Consider the following 18,541-nt stretch of genomic DNA (forward strand, 5'->3'; position numbering starts at 1 on the left):
TCCCGTGGGAGGAGGCAGCACTCAGGAGCCTGTTGCACCAGTACAAATCGCAACAGATTACATTGCAACAGACGACTTGCTAGAGGCAATTAAAGCAACGTCAACCATGACACTCACCCACATCCCAAAGGCCTCTCGCCCTTTTGCTGCAGGGAAATACACGGACCTCATCGCAAAAGTCAACAGAGGGTCAAATAACCTTGATGCACCTGATACCATCAAAGCCTGGCACAATCTGTTACTTTTTGGCAATGCATGCTTAGGTGTACCAGACAGAGGAGGCAAGACACTAGCCTCATCCGTCAATAAACCAATTAGGGATTTTCCTAGGGCTGACAACCTAGTCCGCCTCCCCAAACACACCAAACACCGCCGAGGCAGACCAAGTACGACAATCAGCGACAACAGAAAATTAGGTACCCAAGTCAGCAAGAAAATTGAAGAGGGCAATACAGTCGGGGCACTCAGGTTGATCACAAGTGAGGACAAAATTTTGCCCAGGGATGAAACCACAGCCCAAGCAATGAGAGAAAAACACCCCCTCAGGGCCGTAGGTGAACCTCCCCCACAGGTCAGGCTCGCCCCTAACCAGGAACCTCTCGTCCTCCGGGAGTCAGACGTTTATAAAGCTATCGTTTCATTTCCCCCGGGCTCCTCAGGAGGTTACACAGGGGTAAGACCTCAACATGTGAAGGAAATGGTGAACCCTGTTCTTGGCCCAGCTGCAGAAGCGCTCCTGACAGAAATCACATCGTTTGTCAACAACTGCCTCGCCGGGTTAATCCCTGATGAAATCAAACCATTCTTCTTTGGTGCTTCCCTATGTGCCCTTAAAAAGAAGGGGGGAGGGATCAGACCCATTGCCGTTGGTAATACCCTTCGCCGCCTAGTTGCAAGGGCTGCTGTCAGAAGTATCCGAACGGAAGCAGCCACCATGCTGCAACCCAACCAGCTGGGGTTTGGAGTCCCCCAAGGCTGTGAAGCAGCGGCTCATGCTGCACGAGCCTACATTAGCTCTCTTACTGAAGACCAGGCAGTAGTAAAATTAGATTTTAAAAACGCTTTCAACTCGGTCAAAAGGGAAGCAATCCTCACTGCAGTCCAGGAACATTGCCCAAGCATTCTCCCGTTTGTGTCAGCAGGCTACAGCAAAGACTCAACCCTCCTGTTTGGCAAACATGAAGTCACCTCAGCAGAGGGAATTCAACAGGGTGACCCACTTGCACCGTTCCTCTTTTGCATAGCGGTTCGAGAAATTACAACCAGACTGTCCAGCGAGCTCAACATCTGGTTCCTGGATGATGGCACTCTGGCAGGCACACAAGATTCCCTGCTAGAAGACCTACAGCTGGTGAAGACACGGGGGGAGTCCATGGGTCTCGTTCTTAACCCCTCCAAGTGCGAAATTATTGCATCTAGTGAAGTAATCATTAGAGCTGTGAAATCAGTTCTACCAGAAGCCTCAGTCATTAAACCTACCGACAGCACACTACTCGGAGCACCTCTGGGCCACAATGCCATTGCTGCAGTCCTTGACGAAAAGTTTAGAGACCTAAAGAGGATGGAAGAGAGAATTGGGGACTTGGACTCCCACGATGCCCTCTACCTTCTCACAAAGTGCCTTACCTTGCCCAGGCTAACATACTTCTTAAGGTGTGCACCAACTTTTGGCAACCCACTTCTAAATCAATATGATGAGCTCCTCAGGTCAATATTCAGGAAGGCGCTCAACCTAGATTTAGATGACAGTCAGTGGGACCAAGCAACACTACCAGTGAGATTTGGAGGGATAGGCATACGAAAGGCAACTGAGGTAGCACTGCCAGCATTCTTATCCTCATGTACAGCAGCCAACGAATTGGTAGGGCAGATCCTACCAGAGCGTATGAGAGAGACAGCGGGAACTCATGATCAAACGTTCATCGAAGCAGCCAGACAATGGGACACCATTGCACACCCTCAACCCCGACCACAAGTCCCAAAAGACCACAAGCAGGCCCACTGGGATAGCCCCATAATGGAAAAGACTGTCACAGCAATGATTGACAACGCTGATGCTGAAAACAAAGCCCGCCTCCTAGCGGTAACAGCACCCCACGCCGGGGATTTTTTATTTGCTGTGCCCAATGCAGCCCTGGGAACTCGCTTCAGTCATGACGCTCTCCGCATTGGAGTTGCCCTTCGCCTTGCTGCCCCGATCCTCACCGAACATAGGTGCATCTGCGGAACTGCGATGGCAGACCAATATGGTCGTCATGGTCTGGTATGTCGTAAATCAAAGGGTAAAATCGCAAGACATGAAGAAGTCAACGACATCATCAAGAGGAGCCTCGCCACAGCCCGCTGCCCGGCACAAAGAGAACCACACTTATCCAGACCTAACGACCCCTCAGAAGCGCCCTGATGGGGTCACCTTGCTACCTTGGAAGGATGGTAAGCAAGTGGTATGGGACTACACGTGCGCTGCCACACTGGCCAGTACCTACCTCCACTACAGCACACGTGAAAGCGGTGGTGCTGCTTCTTTCAGGGAATCGCAGAAAATTATTAAATACAGAGGTCTAGCACACTGCTACAGCTTTGTTCCGATCGGCTCGGAGACCCTCGGTTCGTGGGGAAAATGTGCATTGACGTTCCTGAAGGAATTGGGGGACAAATTGATCAGCGCTACAAAAGACCAGAGAGCAAAAAGTTTCTTGTTCCAGCGCCTCAGTGTTGCGATTCAGAGGGGAAATGCCTGTTGCGTCTTGGGCACTAGTCCAACTTCAGAGGAATTCGAAGAAGTGTTTGACTTGCAACAATGATCGAACCCGTCTGTGACATTCATCAATGTTTCCCATTGTTGTGTTTTTCAAGAGATCCATAACCTTTAAGCACCTTTTTGCATTATTATTTTTGTATCAACCCATGTATATCTTGTAACCATCAAATGCATAATAAAGCACAATATATATATATATATATATATATATATATATATATATATATATATATATATATATATATATATATATATATATATATATACATATATATATATAATATATATATATATATATATATATATATATATATATATATATATATATATATATATATATATATATATATATATATATATATATGTGTGTGTGTGTGTGTGTGTGTGTGTATATTGTGACGATAATCTCTTTCAAGAGAGATTGAGCGTGCTCTTCTCTACATCAAGTTGCATATATTATACAGGAATAAGATGCTACCTTCAAGATACGTCTACTAGTAGCACAAAACGTTTTGACCAGCAGGCAAGCGTACCCAAGACTCCCCCCCCACCCTACTCCACACTTCCTCCATGCCGGCTCGTCATCAACCAGCCAACTACCCTTCCCAGCCTGCCTGCTCCTGATTGGTGACTTGCCGAATGCACACCTGCGCTTCTGCACCTCAGTGCCCTCTACCTGAGTCGATGTCTGGGCTTGAACCAGCCATTGAAGTCAGAAGATCCTTGTGCTCTCAAGCTGTGAACAACTAACTGATATATGCTGTCTATCAGCTGGATGTTCCCAACTAGCGCTAATATTCTCAGCACCTGATTATTTTTCACCTTTAACTTTATATTGTTGTAGAGTAACGTCATCCCTATTCATCATTTATGTTATATGTTTTTGACTTGTTTGTTTGCACTGTACATAACCAAGGAATTGTCTTTGTTTATAATTTGTTTTCTATATTAATTAAAATTTAATTGTTGATACTATGTGTTTTGCGTGTCTTCCCTTTACCACAGATAAACAGCCAAGCAGTCTATCTTTTTTTTTCTAAGTGTGACTAGGCATTGACATCAGCCATTAGGAGGACTGCCGAACATCTACACTCCTACACTTTGCCGTCACAAAATATATATATATATATATATATATATATATATATATATATATATATATATATATATATATATATATATATATATATATATATATATATATATATATATATATATATATATATATATATATCTGAAAACTCACACCCCAGAAGTGACTCGAACCCATACTCCCAGGAGCAACGCAACTGGTATGTACAAGACGCCTTAATCCACTTGACCATCACGATCGGACATAATAAGGTGATAGCCGAGGCTATTTGAACCACCCCACCGCCGGCACTCGGATAGTAATCTTGGGCATAGCATTTTACCAAATCACCTCATTCTTTGGGGCACACGTGAGGAACACAAATGCGAACAAGCCTGAATGGTCCCCAGGACAATATGCAACTGAAAACTCACACCCTAGAAGTGACTCGAACCCATACTCCCAGGAGCAACGCAACTGGTATGTACAAGACGCCTTAATCCACTTGACCATCACGACCGGACATAATGAGGTGATAGTCGAGGCTATTTGAACCACCCCACCGCCGGCACTCGGATAGTAATCTTGGGCATAGCATTTTACCAAATCACCTCATTCTTTGGGGCACACGTGAGGAACACAAATGCGAACAAGCCTGAATGGTCCCCAGGACAATATGCAACTGAAAACTCACACCCCAGAAGTGACTCGAACCCATACTCCCAGGAGCAACGCAACTGGTATGTACAAGACGCCTTAATCCACTTGACCATCACGACCGGACATAATGAGATGATAGCCGAGGCTATTTGAACCACCCCACCGCCGGCACTCGGATAGTAATCTTGGGCATAGCATTTTACCAAATCACCTCATTCTTTGGGGCAAATCAAAATGAAAATAAATAAAAATCTATGAAAATTCAATTTATCAATGCAACTGGAAACATTGAAATGGAATCGTAACATATTTTGTATATCTTATTTTGCTCATACGTGCAACAAATGATGCTGTTTTTTTTTTTAAAACGCATGTTTTTACCTGTCACAGGTGTGGCATCTAAATAGTAGGTATATAAAAACACGCACGAATTTGACTGGAACGATGTGTCAAAATTTCAAAGCAATCGGTGAAGAACTTTTGGAGATTACAGTGTATGTTGTTCTTACTTCCAACTGAGGGAAATGTTTTTCAAAGAATGCATGTTCTTTCCTGTCACAGGTGAGGCATGTATATAGTAGGGATATAGAAACACTCGTCTATTCGAATGATATGTTTTGTCAAAATTTCAAAGCAATCGGTAAAGAGGTTTCAAAGATTTCCCTCACATGAAAAACACCCAAAAATCACAGCTTTTCAAAAAAAGCAGGTTTTCCCATCACAGACGTGACATCTATATAGTATGTTTATAAAAACTTGCTCAGATCCGAAGGGAACGTTGTGTGAAAATTTCAAGGCAATCGGTGAAGAACTTTCAGGGATTAGCAATTTTGAAGAAACCAACATTTCCATTTTTATTTATATACTAGCTGTACCCGCCACGCGTTGCTGTGGCTCAGTCTGGTTAAATGGGAAAGAAAAAAAAGAGAAAGCTCACGTTTCTAATATGTTTAATTTCACAATGCTTGTGGGTATACAATATTTTTTGTTGTTCCATAATCAGCGGAGATATAGAGATTGTCTGGTTTGCTGACTCTAGAACACGCAACATATAATTGTCCATGTGACAAGCAATTCGTGTCAAGATCTATACCACACAATTTTAAAAGATTGATCCTGAGCTTTGTTGATGGTGATTGCAAACGCCAATCGAATGGGAAATTACAATCTCTTACATTGAAATGTCATATCTGTTGGAATCCTCATGTCCTCATGAGGAATGAGAAGATGTCCTCATGAGGAATGAGGACATCTTCACCTTTGAAAGCTCCTGTCAAGATTGTTGCTTCTACGACATCGCTGATTTTGTTTTTTACTGCAAGCCGCGTGGCGTTGCAAAGTTTTGGCTGGTTGATATTTCGCAACATGATAATTGGCACGCCGAATATATATTGCAGTATGTGTGGTGATATCCCTGGCAGATCGAGTGATTTAAAAAATTCTGTTGGATCATTAACCACTTCATCTACTTCTTCAACAGTGTCGACAGACTTGTATGTGACTGCCTCGCTCTGAATGTTAGACTGAATAATATTGTTAATTTAAGTTCATAGACGACTTTGTTCTTGGCCACAAGAATAGCTCGTTCACTCAGCCAATCGTCATTCATATAATTGGTTTGAATATTGGGAAATACTTTTTCAACCAATTCTTCTTTTGACGTCACTAAATTATAGAAGTTATGAGCCAATGAAATTCGTCCTGAGGTCAGATCAACCGGCACGTTTCCGTTCCCAATTACCAAAAATTGATGTCAGAATATCTCGGCTGATTTACCATTTTGCAGCTGGACACACATATTTGTGGTTAATTTAAATGTCTTTATGTGGCGCCACAAAGTAAAGTATTTCAACCCAGCATTTATTTCGTCCGCTGGTGTCGAACGAGGAATTATAGATAATGTTTGCCTGAAATCTGCAAGGAATATTAATGCAGTTCCAAATGGTCTGATGTTTCCACGCAAATCTTGCAATGATCGATCAAGAGATTTTTTGGGGCCATTGTGCATTCATCCCAAACAATAAGTTTGCATTTTTGCAATACTTTTCCTATGCCGGATGCTTTGGAAATGTTGTACGTGGGAGTTTCAATGAATTACATGTTCAATGGCAATTTCAGAGCCGAAGTAGCAGTTCTTCCATCTGGTAGCAATGTCGCAGCTATTCCGGACGATGCAAGAGCTAAGGTTATGCCATTTTGGGATCGAAATGTTGCCAGAATCAATCTAATTAGGAAGGTTTTACCAGTTCCTCCTGGCGCATCTAAGAAGATTTCTCCAAGCACATTACTGTCAGTTTGAATTATTTGATTGTAGATGCCTTTTTGCTCAAACGTTAGCTTAGAAATATTTGGTTGCACATACGACAGCAGATCACCCCTGTTGTAATTTTGTTCATGACGCAATTCTACATCGAACGAAGCAGCAGCAGATCGATTCGGTGATGGCATTTCCAATTGATAGAGAACTTTGTTCACGATTTCTAAGCACGAATGTTCAATTATTATCAACGCTTCGTTGTACATTTTTGCTGTGAAATCCATGTTCATATTTTAATTTTCCTTGCATATTAGACGGACTATTCGATACAAATACACTTCAGCCAAGTGCGATTTATATTTCTCCCATAACTCTGGAGATTGTGGTATTTGTGTGTAGCTGAGGAAGTCTTGGTTGTAGGGTTGATATATAGCCATTGCTTAGTTACTGACTTTACTACTTATAAACGATTACATGACTAGCAGCTACCAAGCTTGGCGGGCGTCCTGTACACTCTCTTGTTTATCTCTCCTCTGCTGGCGTCTGAGCCACAGCACATACAAACGGATGGTACTGTTTTCTATGAACATGACATCCCTCCTTTTCTTTAAAAAGAATGAATACAGGATGTCTACCATGCTTGTAGCACAAAGGAAAGTTATTGACACAAAGTAAGTTATTAACATATCAAGAGATATTGCATACATTTAACATTAATTAAGCACACAAAGAATTTAAACAACTTAATCTTTACCACACAGGATTTCAATGTTAAAAATACAAATGCAATGTTAAACAAAAATGAAAGAAACTGTAATACAAAGTTACAAAATATTGAATGAGAGATCTGCATTATTCAAACAATATTAAATTTAATTTAGCACAATAAGTAAATACTTTGCATTACATGAGAACACAATTAATCATCAAATCGCTTAGGGCGTTTAACATGACGTTTAGGACGAGAGTCCTTAAATACAAGAATATCCCTTGATGAATTGTTTGTCGGGTTATAACTCATTTTTTCTTTATCATTTGTATGACTTTGCACTTCATCATTTTCTACACTAGTTGAAATCGCTTTGAAATAGGCCATATTACGTGTTATACTATGATCTCTATTACTAACTGTTACCATAGTTCCTTTTACACTAATCACTTTATATGGTTTTGTATGAAATGGCATATCTAGCTTTCCCTCTTTTTTCTTTTTAACTAGAACAGTGTCTCCAACCTTTATGAATTGTTCCTTTGCACGTTGATCATGAGCAATTTTCATTTTGCCCTTGGCTAGTGCATCCTTCTGAGCGAGACGTTTATCCGTTACCTTGGCTGGCATGACAGGTAGTGAGATCCTCATAGGACGTCCAAATAAAAGTTCACCAGGTGACTTGCCCAGTGTTCCATACGGTGTTGCACGGTAGTTCCTAAGAAAAGCATACATAGCTTGTTTCCAGGAACGTCCTTCGGCATGAGCACAGCGTACCGCTTTCATGAGAGGTTGCATGAATCTCTCGACTTCTCAATTTGCTTAAGGATGTAGTGACATCACACGGCGGTGTTTGAATCCAATATGCTCGGCAAAGTTGACGGAGTCTTGTCCATTGAATAGCGGTCCATTGTCCGTCTTGACAACTTCAGGAATGCCAAAGTTTGAAAAGATTTTGTCGAGCTTCGGGATGACAGTCTTTGCAGATGTGGAAGTGATGATTTCTACTTCTGGATAACGTGAGTGATCATCAATGACTACCATCAAGTACTCTCCAGTTGGTAGCGGTCCGTAGAAGTCCATCGATACTTCCGTCCATGGTGCAGCAGGTAGTGGTGAAGGTTGTAGAGGTGTTGGTCTTGAAGTATCCACTGCAGCTTGGCAAGGGACACAGGCATCATGCATATCCTTTGCTTGACGATCAATGCCAGGAAACCACACCTTTTCTCGTAGCAGCTGTTTGGTCCTAACAAGACCTTGGTGTCCTTGATGTGCAAGCTTCAGAGCACGTTGCTGGAGAACAGCTGGAATGACGATACGAGTACCTCGCAGCACGGTGTCACGTTGTTGCGTAACACTTAATTCTGTCTGGATGCATTCAAGTGCTTTGAATGCATCTTGGTCAACTCCTGAGGGTGGGATGCGTGGAAACTTTTTCTTAGTCAATGCATCCACTGTTACTTGCAGAGTTCGGTCCTCTAGAGTTGCAGTAAAGATTTCATCAAGAGTGAGAGCCTTAGGGAATGCATCACAGGGTACAGAGTGTACATATTCCTCGGCAACTTGCTGTTGCTTGGTGATGGTGAAACTGTTGGCAGGATGTCGACTGATGTAATCAGCGGGATTGCCTGCACCCGGCTTGTATTTCACCGTAAAGTTGTATGGTTGCAGACGAAGAGCCCATCTCTCAATGCGAGCTGGTGGTTTGGACTTTGGATTATTGAAGATGGTCTCCAACGGTTTGTGGTCAGTGACTATCGTGGTGAAGGTTGCACCAAGCAGATACACATTGAAGTGTTCACAGCCCCATACAAGAGCAAGAGCTTCCTTCTCTGTCTGACTATCGTTGCTCAACATCTGTGAGAGAACGGCTGACGTAGGCAATTACTACTCTGAAATCTGGTTGACCAGGTTTGTGTTGGGCTAAAACAGCACCTAAACCAACAGGACTAGCATCCACCGTTAACTCAGTGTCCATTGATGGATCAAAGTACGCAGCAGTCGCATTCTCTACTAGTGCATCTTTCACAGCATCAAATGCATTTTGCTCGATATCGCTCCAGTACCATGATGCATTTTTCTTCAGGAACTCATGTAGAGGCTTCGTAATGGTAGCAAAATCTGGAATGAAGCGAGAACAGTAGTTTGCCATTTCCAGAAAACTATGTACTTCAGTGGACGTTGAAGGAGGTGCAGCATTCTTGATATCTGCAACTTTCTTAGGATCTGGAGACAGACCTTTGTCACTAAGTACATGTCCAAAGAATTAAATTTTATGTTGATTGAACTCACACTTTGCTCGGCTTAGCGTCAGATTTTTGTCTCGTAGGCGTTGCAATGTTGCACGAAGAGCTTTGTCGTGTTCAGCTTGGGTACGGCCATAAACAATGATGTCATCAGACATGTTGTCAGCATTAGGTATGTCTTGCAATACCTGGCTGATGATGTGCTGGAATACCTCGGCAGCACTGTTAATACCAAAACTCAGGCGCTTGTACCTATACAGACCTCGATGTGTCGTAAACGTTGTGATGAAGCGACTCTCATCATCAAGTTCAAGCTGATGATAGCCCTTGTTTAAATCTAACTTGCTGAATACAGTTGCACCATTCAAGCGGTAGATCATATCATCTACAGTCGGTGTAGGATGGCGTTCACGCATTATTGCCTTGTTGGGAACACGCATGTTCACACAAATGCGTATCTCATCTGGATTCTTCGGCTTTGGTGGAATGACAATTGGGCTTACCCGTGGTGTTGGACCTGTTACTGGTTCAATGATATCGAGTTCCATCAGCCTATCCAGTTCGGCATCGACTTTCTTGCGAGTATGGAATGGTTGTCGCGATGTGGTTGGGCAACTGGAATTACATCTGGGTTGATATGCAGATGTACTTTGCTATCAGTATAACAACCTATGGATACAAATCGATCAGAAAATTCAGCAACAATGGCATCAACATTGTTTGCAGATTCCACTGCTACAGCATTAGAAAGCTGAAGTGGCCCCAATTTGGTTGGAGTCTTGTCACTGAGTAGAGACTCCTTTGCATTCCTAACATCATGGAATGTAGTAATGAGCATTGCACTCTTTGACTTAATCTCTGCAGTGAGAGTTCCAATCACTGGCAAGGCTACCGTTGAAGCATAGGCAGTGGCTTTACCATTGTAGTTATCAAGCTTTGGGAACTGTTTTTTAAATTTCTCATAGTGGCACTCAGCAATGGTGTCAATGTTTGATCCAGGGTCAATGAGAACTTTGAGACAAATACCAGCAATGTATACACATGTCTCTGGGTTGTTTGGAAGATCATTCCATTCTGTGATTGCTTGTGCTCCTGTGGCTTCTTTAGTGCGGAACGACACATAGCACCAAAATGACCTAGTTTTCCACACTCATAGCACTTCTTACCTTGACCAGGATAAACATTACCTTGGTGTCGGTAGTCTCCTCCACAATTGTAACATTTATTGTTAACACCCTCTGATGTGGGTCGTTGTGACTGCTTGAGTCTTGTTCCATGACTCCAGTTGTGATGTAGTTCTCGGCTCAATTTACTGTTAGGTTTGCCATGATACCTCCTGTGATCACGGTGTCCTCCCTGAACCTTACGTACCTCATCACAGTTAGTAACAATGGCAGAGCTGTTGTTGGCACTGCACTCCATGACACGAGCATCACGTGCAGCATCTTCCATTCGACGAGCCATATCCAGTATCTTGGTAAGAGAACTTTCATCATCAACAAGTTCTAGAGTTCTTCGACGGAGACGTGTAGATGTGCATGTTTCAATTATTTGCTGTTTGATTTCTTTGTCAACATCAGCAAACTCACAATGGGCTGCTAAACCCTGCAGACGTGTGTGGTATTGATCCACAGTTTCATTAGAGAGTTGTTTCGCTCTCTTGAAATGCATAATTTCCATTGCAGTATTTTGTCTTGGTTTGAAGTGCTCAGTTAATTTGACTTTGGCAATGTCATAATCTTTGGCACCACCAGTGTCTTTTAGTGTGTCAAAGATGTCACAAACTCGATCACCTGCATAATGAAGCAGAAAGGCACGCTTTCTTTCAGTACTTTTGATGTCAGAAACTATCAACAAATTTTCAAACCTTTTAAGCCATTTGATCCACCTCTGTGACAGGTTTGTCTGGTCACAGTCAGGATCAAATGCAGGAAACTGAGGTATATTTGCCATTTTTTACTGTATAAAAGTAAACTTATCACTTAAATGTTCCTCAGAATTTTAAACACTTACTGCACTGTATATGTTAATTAAGAATTCACTGTAATTACTTTAATTCTGCACTGTATATGTTATTTAAGAATTCACTGTAATTACTTTAATTTTGCAAAGCACACAAGCATTTTAGTGCAAAAGTTCACAACAGTGCACAATACAGCAGCAACTGACTTCTTACCTAGCCCTTGTGTACATGTGTTGTTCCTACTCACAGCTGCACAGCAGTTGTCAGCAGTTGGCACAGCAGTAGTTAGCAGTTGGTACAGCAGTTGGCAGCAGTTGTCAGCAGTTGGCACAGCAGTCAGTTCAGAGCGTGAAGAATTGTAGCACAGAGCGCGTTTCGTATACAAAACATCGGGTTTTGTATACAGCATCAGAGCGTCGTTTCGTACACAGCGTCGGCACACATGGATCGCAGATTCCTCAGTACACAGCTTGTCAGCACATAGCATTGGTTAGCACATAGCATTGGTTAGCACACAGCATCGGTTAGCACACAGTATCGATTAGCACACAGCATTGGTTAGCACACAGCATCGGTAGGGCGCTCACAGACATCTCTTCCTCCCGGGCGAGACAGCATGCTTCTCTCTTGTTTTGAGCTGAACAAATACCTATGTTCACATCCCATCCTCGTCGCCAGTGTGGTGTTTGTGTGTAGCTGAGGAAGTCTTGGTTGTAGGGTTGATATAAAGCCATTGCTTGGCTACTGACTTTAATACTTATAAACGATTACATGACTAGCAGCTACCAAGCTTGGCGGGCATCCTGTACGCTCTTGTTTACCTCTCTGCTGGCGTCCGAGCCACAGCACATGCAAACGGATGGTACCGTTTTCTATGAACATTACAGAGATGAAGGAGAGTCGGTGGTCAATATGATTACAAACAATGCACGAATTTGATTTGGATGTGACGTGTCGGACGCATATTAATGCATACATCCCAGTGTCAGTCGTTCTCTAATAAATTCAGAGCTTGATATGCACTACGGGAAGTGGCATGTGTTAAACCGTTGACAAATCTCAATTGCTGGAAAGCCGTTGGACCGATCACATTTACCAACAGCATGCGAATAAAGAAGCATTCATCTTGATTGGGATGCACAATGTACAATCTGCCTATCGTAGTTTATTTGAATATGCCAGGTTGTCCGTCGACTCGCTCTCCTCGTTTGCATCGTTCATATGATTTTCTACTGGCATTCCATGTGTAATACGTAGACGCTTCCAAATACAGCAGTATTTTCGCAAACACATCATTTTGACGTAGCGTGAAGAAAGCATTTAACGTTGTAGCCGTTGGATTCATAGCTGTTTGTTGCACATTTGCAGCTGTGTAATTAACGTGTCGTCCATTTTCTTGTTTTGAAGACAAAAACAAAAAATACTAACGAAGTATTTCAATTTAAACGCAGATAAATCGACACAGCTCAATTTCACCACCAATTACACTGAAAAATAAGAACAGTTAAAAAAAACGAAATGAAAAACAATGAAAGAAGAAACAAATAAACTATACCCACGAAATGAACGGTATGGTAAACAACACAGTTCAATTCCAATGCAATGTCAGATAAAATAATTAAATCAAAATGAAAATTAATAAAAAATTATGAAAATTCAATATATCAATGCAATTGGAAATATTGAAATGGAATCGTAACATATTTTGCTTAGCGTGTGTTGCTCTTATGTGCAATAGATGGCGCTGTTTTTCAAAAAAGCATGTTTTTACCTGTCACAGGTGTGGCATCTAAATAGTGGATATATAAAAACACGAACGTATTCAAATGGAACGTTGTTTCAAAATTTCAAAGCAATCAATGAAGAACTTTTGGAGATTACAGCGTGTGTTTCTCTGACGTCCAACAGAGGGCACTTTTTATTTAAAAGAAACATGTTTTTTTTTCCTGTCACAGGTGAGGTATGTATATAATAGGTATTTAAAAACACTCGCCTATTCGAATGCAATGTTGTGTAAAAATTTCAAAGAAATTGGTGAAGAGGTTTCGAAGATTTCCCTCACATGAAAAACACAGTTAAAAAAAAAAACATGGTTTTTTTCCCCGTCACAGACGTGACATCTATATAGTATGTATATAAAATGTCGCTCGGATGCGAATGGAACGTTGTGTGAAAATTTCAACGCAATCGGTGAAGAACTTACGGAGATTAGCGATTTTGAACAAACGAACATTTCCATTTTTATTTATATAGACTAGCTCTACCCGCCACGCGTTGCTGTGGCTCAGTCTGGTTAAATGGAAAAGAAAGAAACGAGAAAGGCACGTTTCTAATATGTTTAATTTCACAATGCTTGTGGGTATATAATATTTTTTGTTGTTCCATTGTCTGTGGAGATATAGAGATTGTCTGGTTTGTCGACTATAGAACATGCAACATATAATTGTTCAAGTGAGAAGCAATCCATGTCTAGATATTGTGACGGTAACGCGTTGGTGTTCGGCTGTTTAAGGCTAGGGGTATGGCCTCGTCACATAGTTATAAAAAAAATAGAAAAACTGGAACTTCGTCTGTGGTAAGGTAAGGAGAAGACACACAAAACACAAGTAAATTTTAACAATGAAATTTTAATTACGTTAAATAAATCAAAACATGAAAAAATGGACAAACAAATTCTTATAATAAAATCAATCAATCAAAATAATAAGAATAATTAAATGACACAATGAAAAGGTACGTTAAGGCAAAATAACAAGAAGTGCAACACAAAATTAAAGGGAAGGTGCTGGAATATTGGCTTTAAGCTACCACCTCTCTCAGTACACGCTAACGTCTAGCCGGGAGGAGTGGTAACCACGAAAGCACTGAATATTCTGAGGTCTGAGGTCGTGGCGACCCCAGACATCAAGTAGTATGGGGGGGCGAGTGCAGGTGCAGCCAGACCGGCGACCAATCAGCGGAGCCGGTAGCGATCAACAGGTAGTTTGGCGGTTTGAGTCTGAACAGGTGTCTCTGGCTGCAACGTTTTGCGCTCTGGCAAACCTTGCTGGTGTTGTTGTCGTTGTTGGACATTTCTTCCATAGTAGTATTATATAGTTTGTTGCGACGTATTTGTAGAGGGAAGAGCAGGCTCAATCTCTTGAAGGAGATTATTGTCACAATATATACTGCACAATTCTAATGATTGGTCCTGAGCTTTGTTGATGGTGATTGAAAACGAAAATCGAATTGGAAATTACAATCTCTTAAATTGAAATGGCATATCTGTTGGAATCATAGGAATGCGAGGAATGAGGACATCTTCATCTTTGAAAGGTCCTGTCAAGATTGTTACTTCTACGACGTTGCTGATTAATGTTTTTACTGCAAGTCACGTGCGTTGCAAAGCTTTAGCTAATTGATATTTCGCAATATGATAATTTTCAAGCAGATTTTCAATTACAGTACGTGTGGTTGTATCCCTGGCAGATAGAGTGAATTAAAAAATTCTGTTGAATAATTAACACCTTCATCTGTTGACCAGACCACACACTAGAAGGTGATGGGACGACGACGTTTCGGTCCGTCCAGGACTATTCTCAAGTCGATTGTGACTTGACTTTAGCCACGTTATTGTGACTCATCGCCTGCAGCTTCATCTGCTTCCTCAACTGTTTCGACTGACTTGTATCGAGGAATTACAGGTAATGTTTGTCTGAAATCTCCTGCAAGCAATATTAATGCTTTCCCAAATGGTCTGATGTTTCCAGGCAAATTTTGCAATTATCGATCAAGAGCCTCGAGAGATTTTTTGTGGGCCATTGTGCATTCATCCCAAACGATAAGTTTACATTTCTGCAATACTTTTCCCATGCCGGATGCTTTGGAAATGTTGCACGTGGGAGTTTCAATGAATTGAACGTTCAATGGCAATTTCAAAGCTGAAGTAGCAGTTTTGCCACCTGGTAACAATGTCGCAGCTATTCCGGACGATGCAAGAGCTAATAAGGTTATGCCATTTTGGGATCGAAATGTTGCCAGAATCAATCTAATTAGTAAGGTTTTACAGTTCCTCCTGGTGCATCTAAGGTTTCTCGAAACCCGTTATTGACAGTGTGAATTATTTGATTGTAAATGACTTTTCGCTCAAGCGTTAGCTTAGGAATATTTGATTGCACATACGGCAACAGATCACCCGTGTTGTAATCTGGTTCACGACGCAATTCTACATCGAACGAAGCAGCAGCAGATCGATTCGGTGATGGCATTTCCAATATATTTAGAACTTTGTTTGCGATTTCTAACCACAAATCTTCAATCATTATTAACGCTTCGTTTTAGATTTCTGCTGTGAAATCCATGTTCATATTTGAATTTTCCTTCGTATTCGACGGATAATATCTTCAGCCATGGGCGATTTATATTTCTCCCATAACTCTGTTGGATATGAATGAAAGCCGGTGGTCAATATGATTGCAAATAATGCACGAATTTGATTTGGATGTGACGTGTTGGACGCGTTATTAATAGATACATCCCATTGTTGGTCGTTCTCCAATAAATTCAAAGCTTGACATGCACTACGGAAAGTGGCATGTGTTACGGCGTTGACAAATCTCAATGGCTGAAAAGACGTTGGATCGGGCACATTTACCAACATCATGCGAAGAAAGAAGCATTCATCTTGATTGGGATGCACCGTGTACAGCCTGCCTATCGTAGTTTATTTATACATGCCAGGTTGTCTGTCCACTCGCTCTCCTGGGATGCGTTGTTCAAATGATTTTCTACTGACATTCTATGAGTAATATGTAGGCACTTCCGAATTCAGCAGTCTTTTTGCAAACACGTCATTTTGACATAACGTGCAGCAAGCAGTTAAAGTTGTAGCCGGTGGATTTATAATTGCTTGTTGCACATTTGCAGCTGTGAAATAAACGTGTTGTCAATTTTCTTGTTTTCAAAACAAAAACAAAATATACTAACGAATTATTTCAATTCAAACGCAGATCAATCTACACAGATCAATCTCACCACCTATTGCACTGATAAATAAGAAGAACAGTTAAAAAAAAGACATGAAAAACAATGAAAAAAGAAACAAATAAGCTATACTCACGAAATGAACAGTATGGTAAACAACACAGCTCAATTCGAATGAAACGTCACACAAAATAATTAAATCAAAATATATATAAATCAAAATCTATGAAAATTCAATTTAACAATACAATCGGAAACATTGAAATGGAATTGTAACATATTTTGTATATCGTGTGTTGCTCATACATGCAACAGATGCTGCTGTTTTGCAAAAAATGCATATTTTTACCTTTAACAGGTGTGGCATGTAAAAAGTAGACAAATAAAAACATGCACGTATTTGGATGGAACTTTGTGTCACAATTTCAAAGCAATCGGTAAAGAACTTTCGGAGATTACAGAGTGTGTTACTCTTACATCTTACAGATGGCGCTGTTTTTCAAAAAAGCATGTTTTTTCCTGCCATAGGTGAGGCATGTATATAGTAGGTATATCAAAACACTCGCCTAATCGAATGCAATGTTGTATCAAAATTTCAAAGCAATCGGTAAAGAGGTTTCGAAGATTTTCCCTCACATGAAAAACTCTCAAAAAACACAGCTTTTCAAAAAAAGCATGTTTTTTCGGTCACAGACGTGACATCTATATAGTATGTATATAAAACCTCGCTCGGATGCGAATGGAACGTTGTGTGAAAATTTCAAGCCAATCGGTGAAGAACTTTCGGAGATTAGCGATTTTTAACAAACAAACATTTCCATTTTTATTTATATAGACTAGCTGTTGCAGCCACGTGTTGCTGTGGCTCAGTCTGGTTAAATGGGGGAAAAAAAAAAAGAGAAAGCGCATGTTTCTAATATGTTTAATTTCACAATGCTTGTGGGTATGTAATATTTTTTGTTGTTCCACTGTCAGTGGAGATATAGAGATTGTCTGGTTTGCTGACTCTAGAACACGCAACATATAATTGTCCATGTGACAAGCAATCCGTGTCAAGATCTATACCACACAATTTTAAAGATTGATCCTGAGCTTTGTTGATGGTGATTGCAAACGCCAATCGAATCGGAAATTACAATCTCTTACATTGAAATGGCATATCTGTTGGAATCCTCATGTCCTCATGAGGAATGAGAAGATGTCCTCATGAGGAATGAGGACATCTTCACCTTTGAAAGCTCCTGTCAAGATTGTTGCTTCTACGACATCGCTGATTTTGTTTTTTACTGCAAGCCGCGTGGCGTTGCAAAGTTTTGGCTGGTTGATATTTCGCAACATGATAATTGGCACGCCGAATATATATTGCAGTATGTGTGGTGATATCCCTGGCAGATCGAGTGATTTAAAAAATTCTGTTGGATCATTAACCACTTCATCTACTTCTTCAACAGTGTCGACAGACTTGTATGTGACTGCCTCGCTCTGAATGTTAGACTGAATAATATTGTTAAGTTCGTAGACGTATTTGTTCTTGGGCGCAAGAATAGCTCGTTCACTCAGCCAATCGTCATTCATATAATTGGTTTGAATATTGGGAAATACTTTTTCAACCAATTCTTCTTTTGACGTCACTAAATTATAGAAGTTATGAGCCAATGAAATTCGTCCTGAGGTCAGATCAACCGGCACGTTTCCGTTCCCAATTACCAAAAATTGATGTGAGAATATCTCAGCTGATTTACCATTTTGCAGCTGGACACGCATATTTCTGGTTAATTTAAATGTCTTTATGTGGCGCCACAAAGTAAAGTATTTCAGCCCAGCATTTATTTCGTCCGCTGGTGTCGATCGAGGAATTATAGAAAATGTTTGCTTGAAATCTGGAAGGAATATTAATGCAGTTCCAAATGG

General features: G+C 41.0%; 1 protein-coding gene across 1 annotated transcript; it reads right to left on the minus strand.

The window, feature by feature from the left end:
* Positions 1-17,803: 17,803 nt before the first annotated feature.
* LOC138353663 (uncharacterized) lies at positions 17,804-18,205 on the minus strand. The gene has a single exon (XM_069306847.1). It carries the CDS (start codon positions 18,203-18,205, stop codon positions 17,804-17,806), a length of 402 nt encoding a protein of 133 aa, XP_069162948.1.
* Positions 18,206-18,541: the final 336 nt, after the last annotated feature.

This window comes from Procambarus clarkii, chromosome 59 (genome assembly GCF_040958095.1).
Source record: "Procambarus clarkii isolate CNS0578487 chromosome 59, FALCON_Pclarkii_2.0, whole genome shotgun sequence".
NCBI lineage: Eukaryota > Metazoa > Arthropoda > Malacostraca > Decapoda > Cambaridae > Procambarus > Procambarus clarkii.

Excerpts from the sequence above, each read along its gene's own strand:
- LOC138353663 (XM_069306847.1), bottom strand. The coding sequence starts at position 18,205 with ATGAATGACGATTGGCTGAGTGAACGAGCTATTCTTGCGCCCAAGAAC.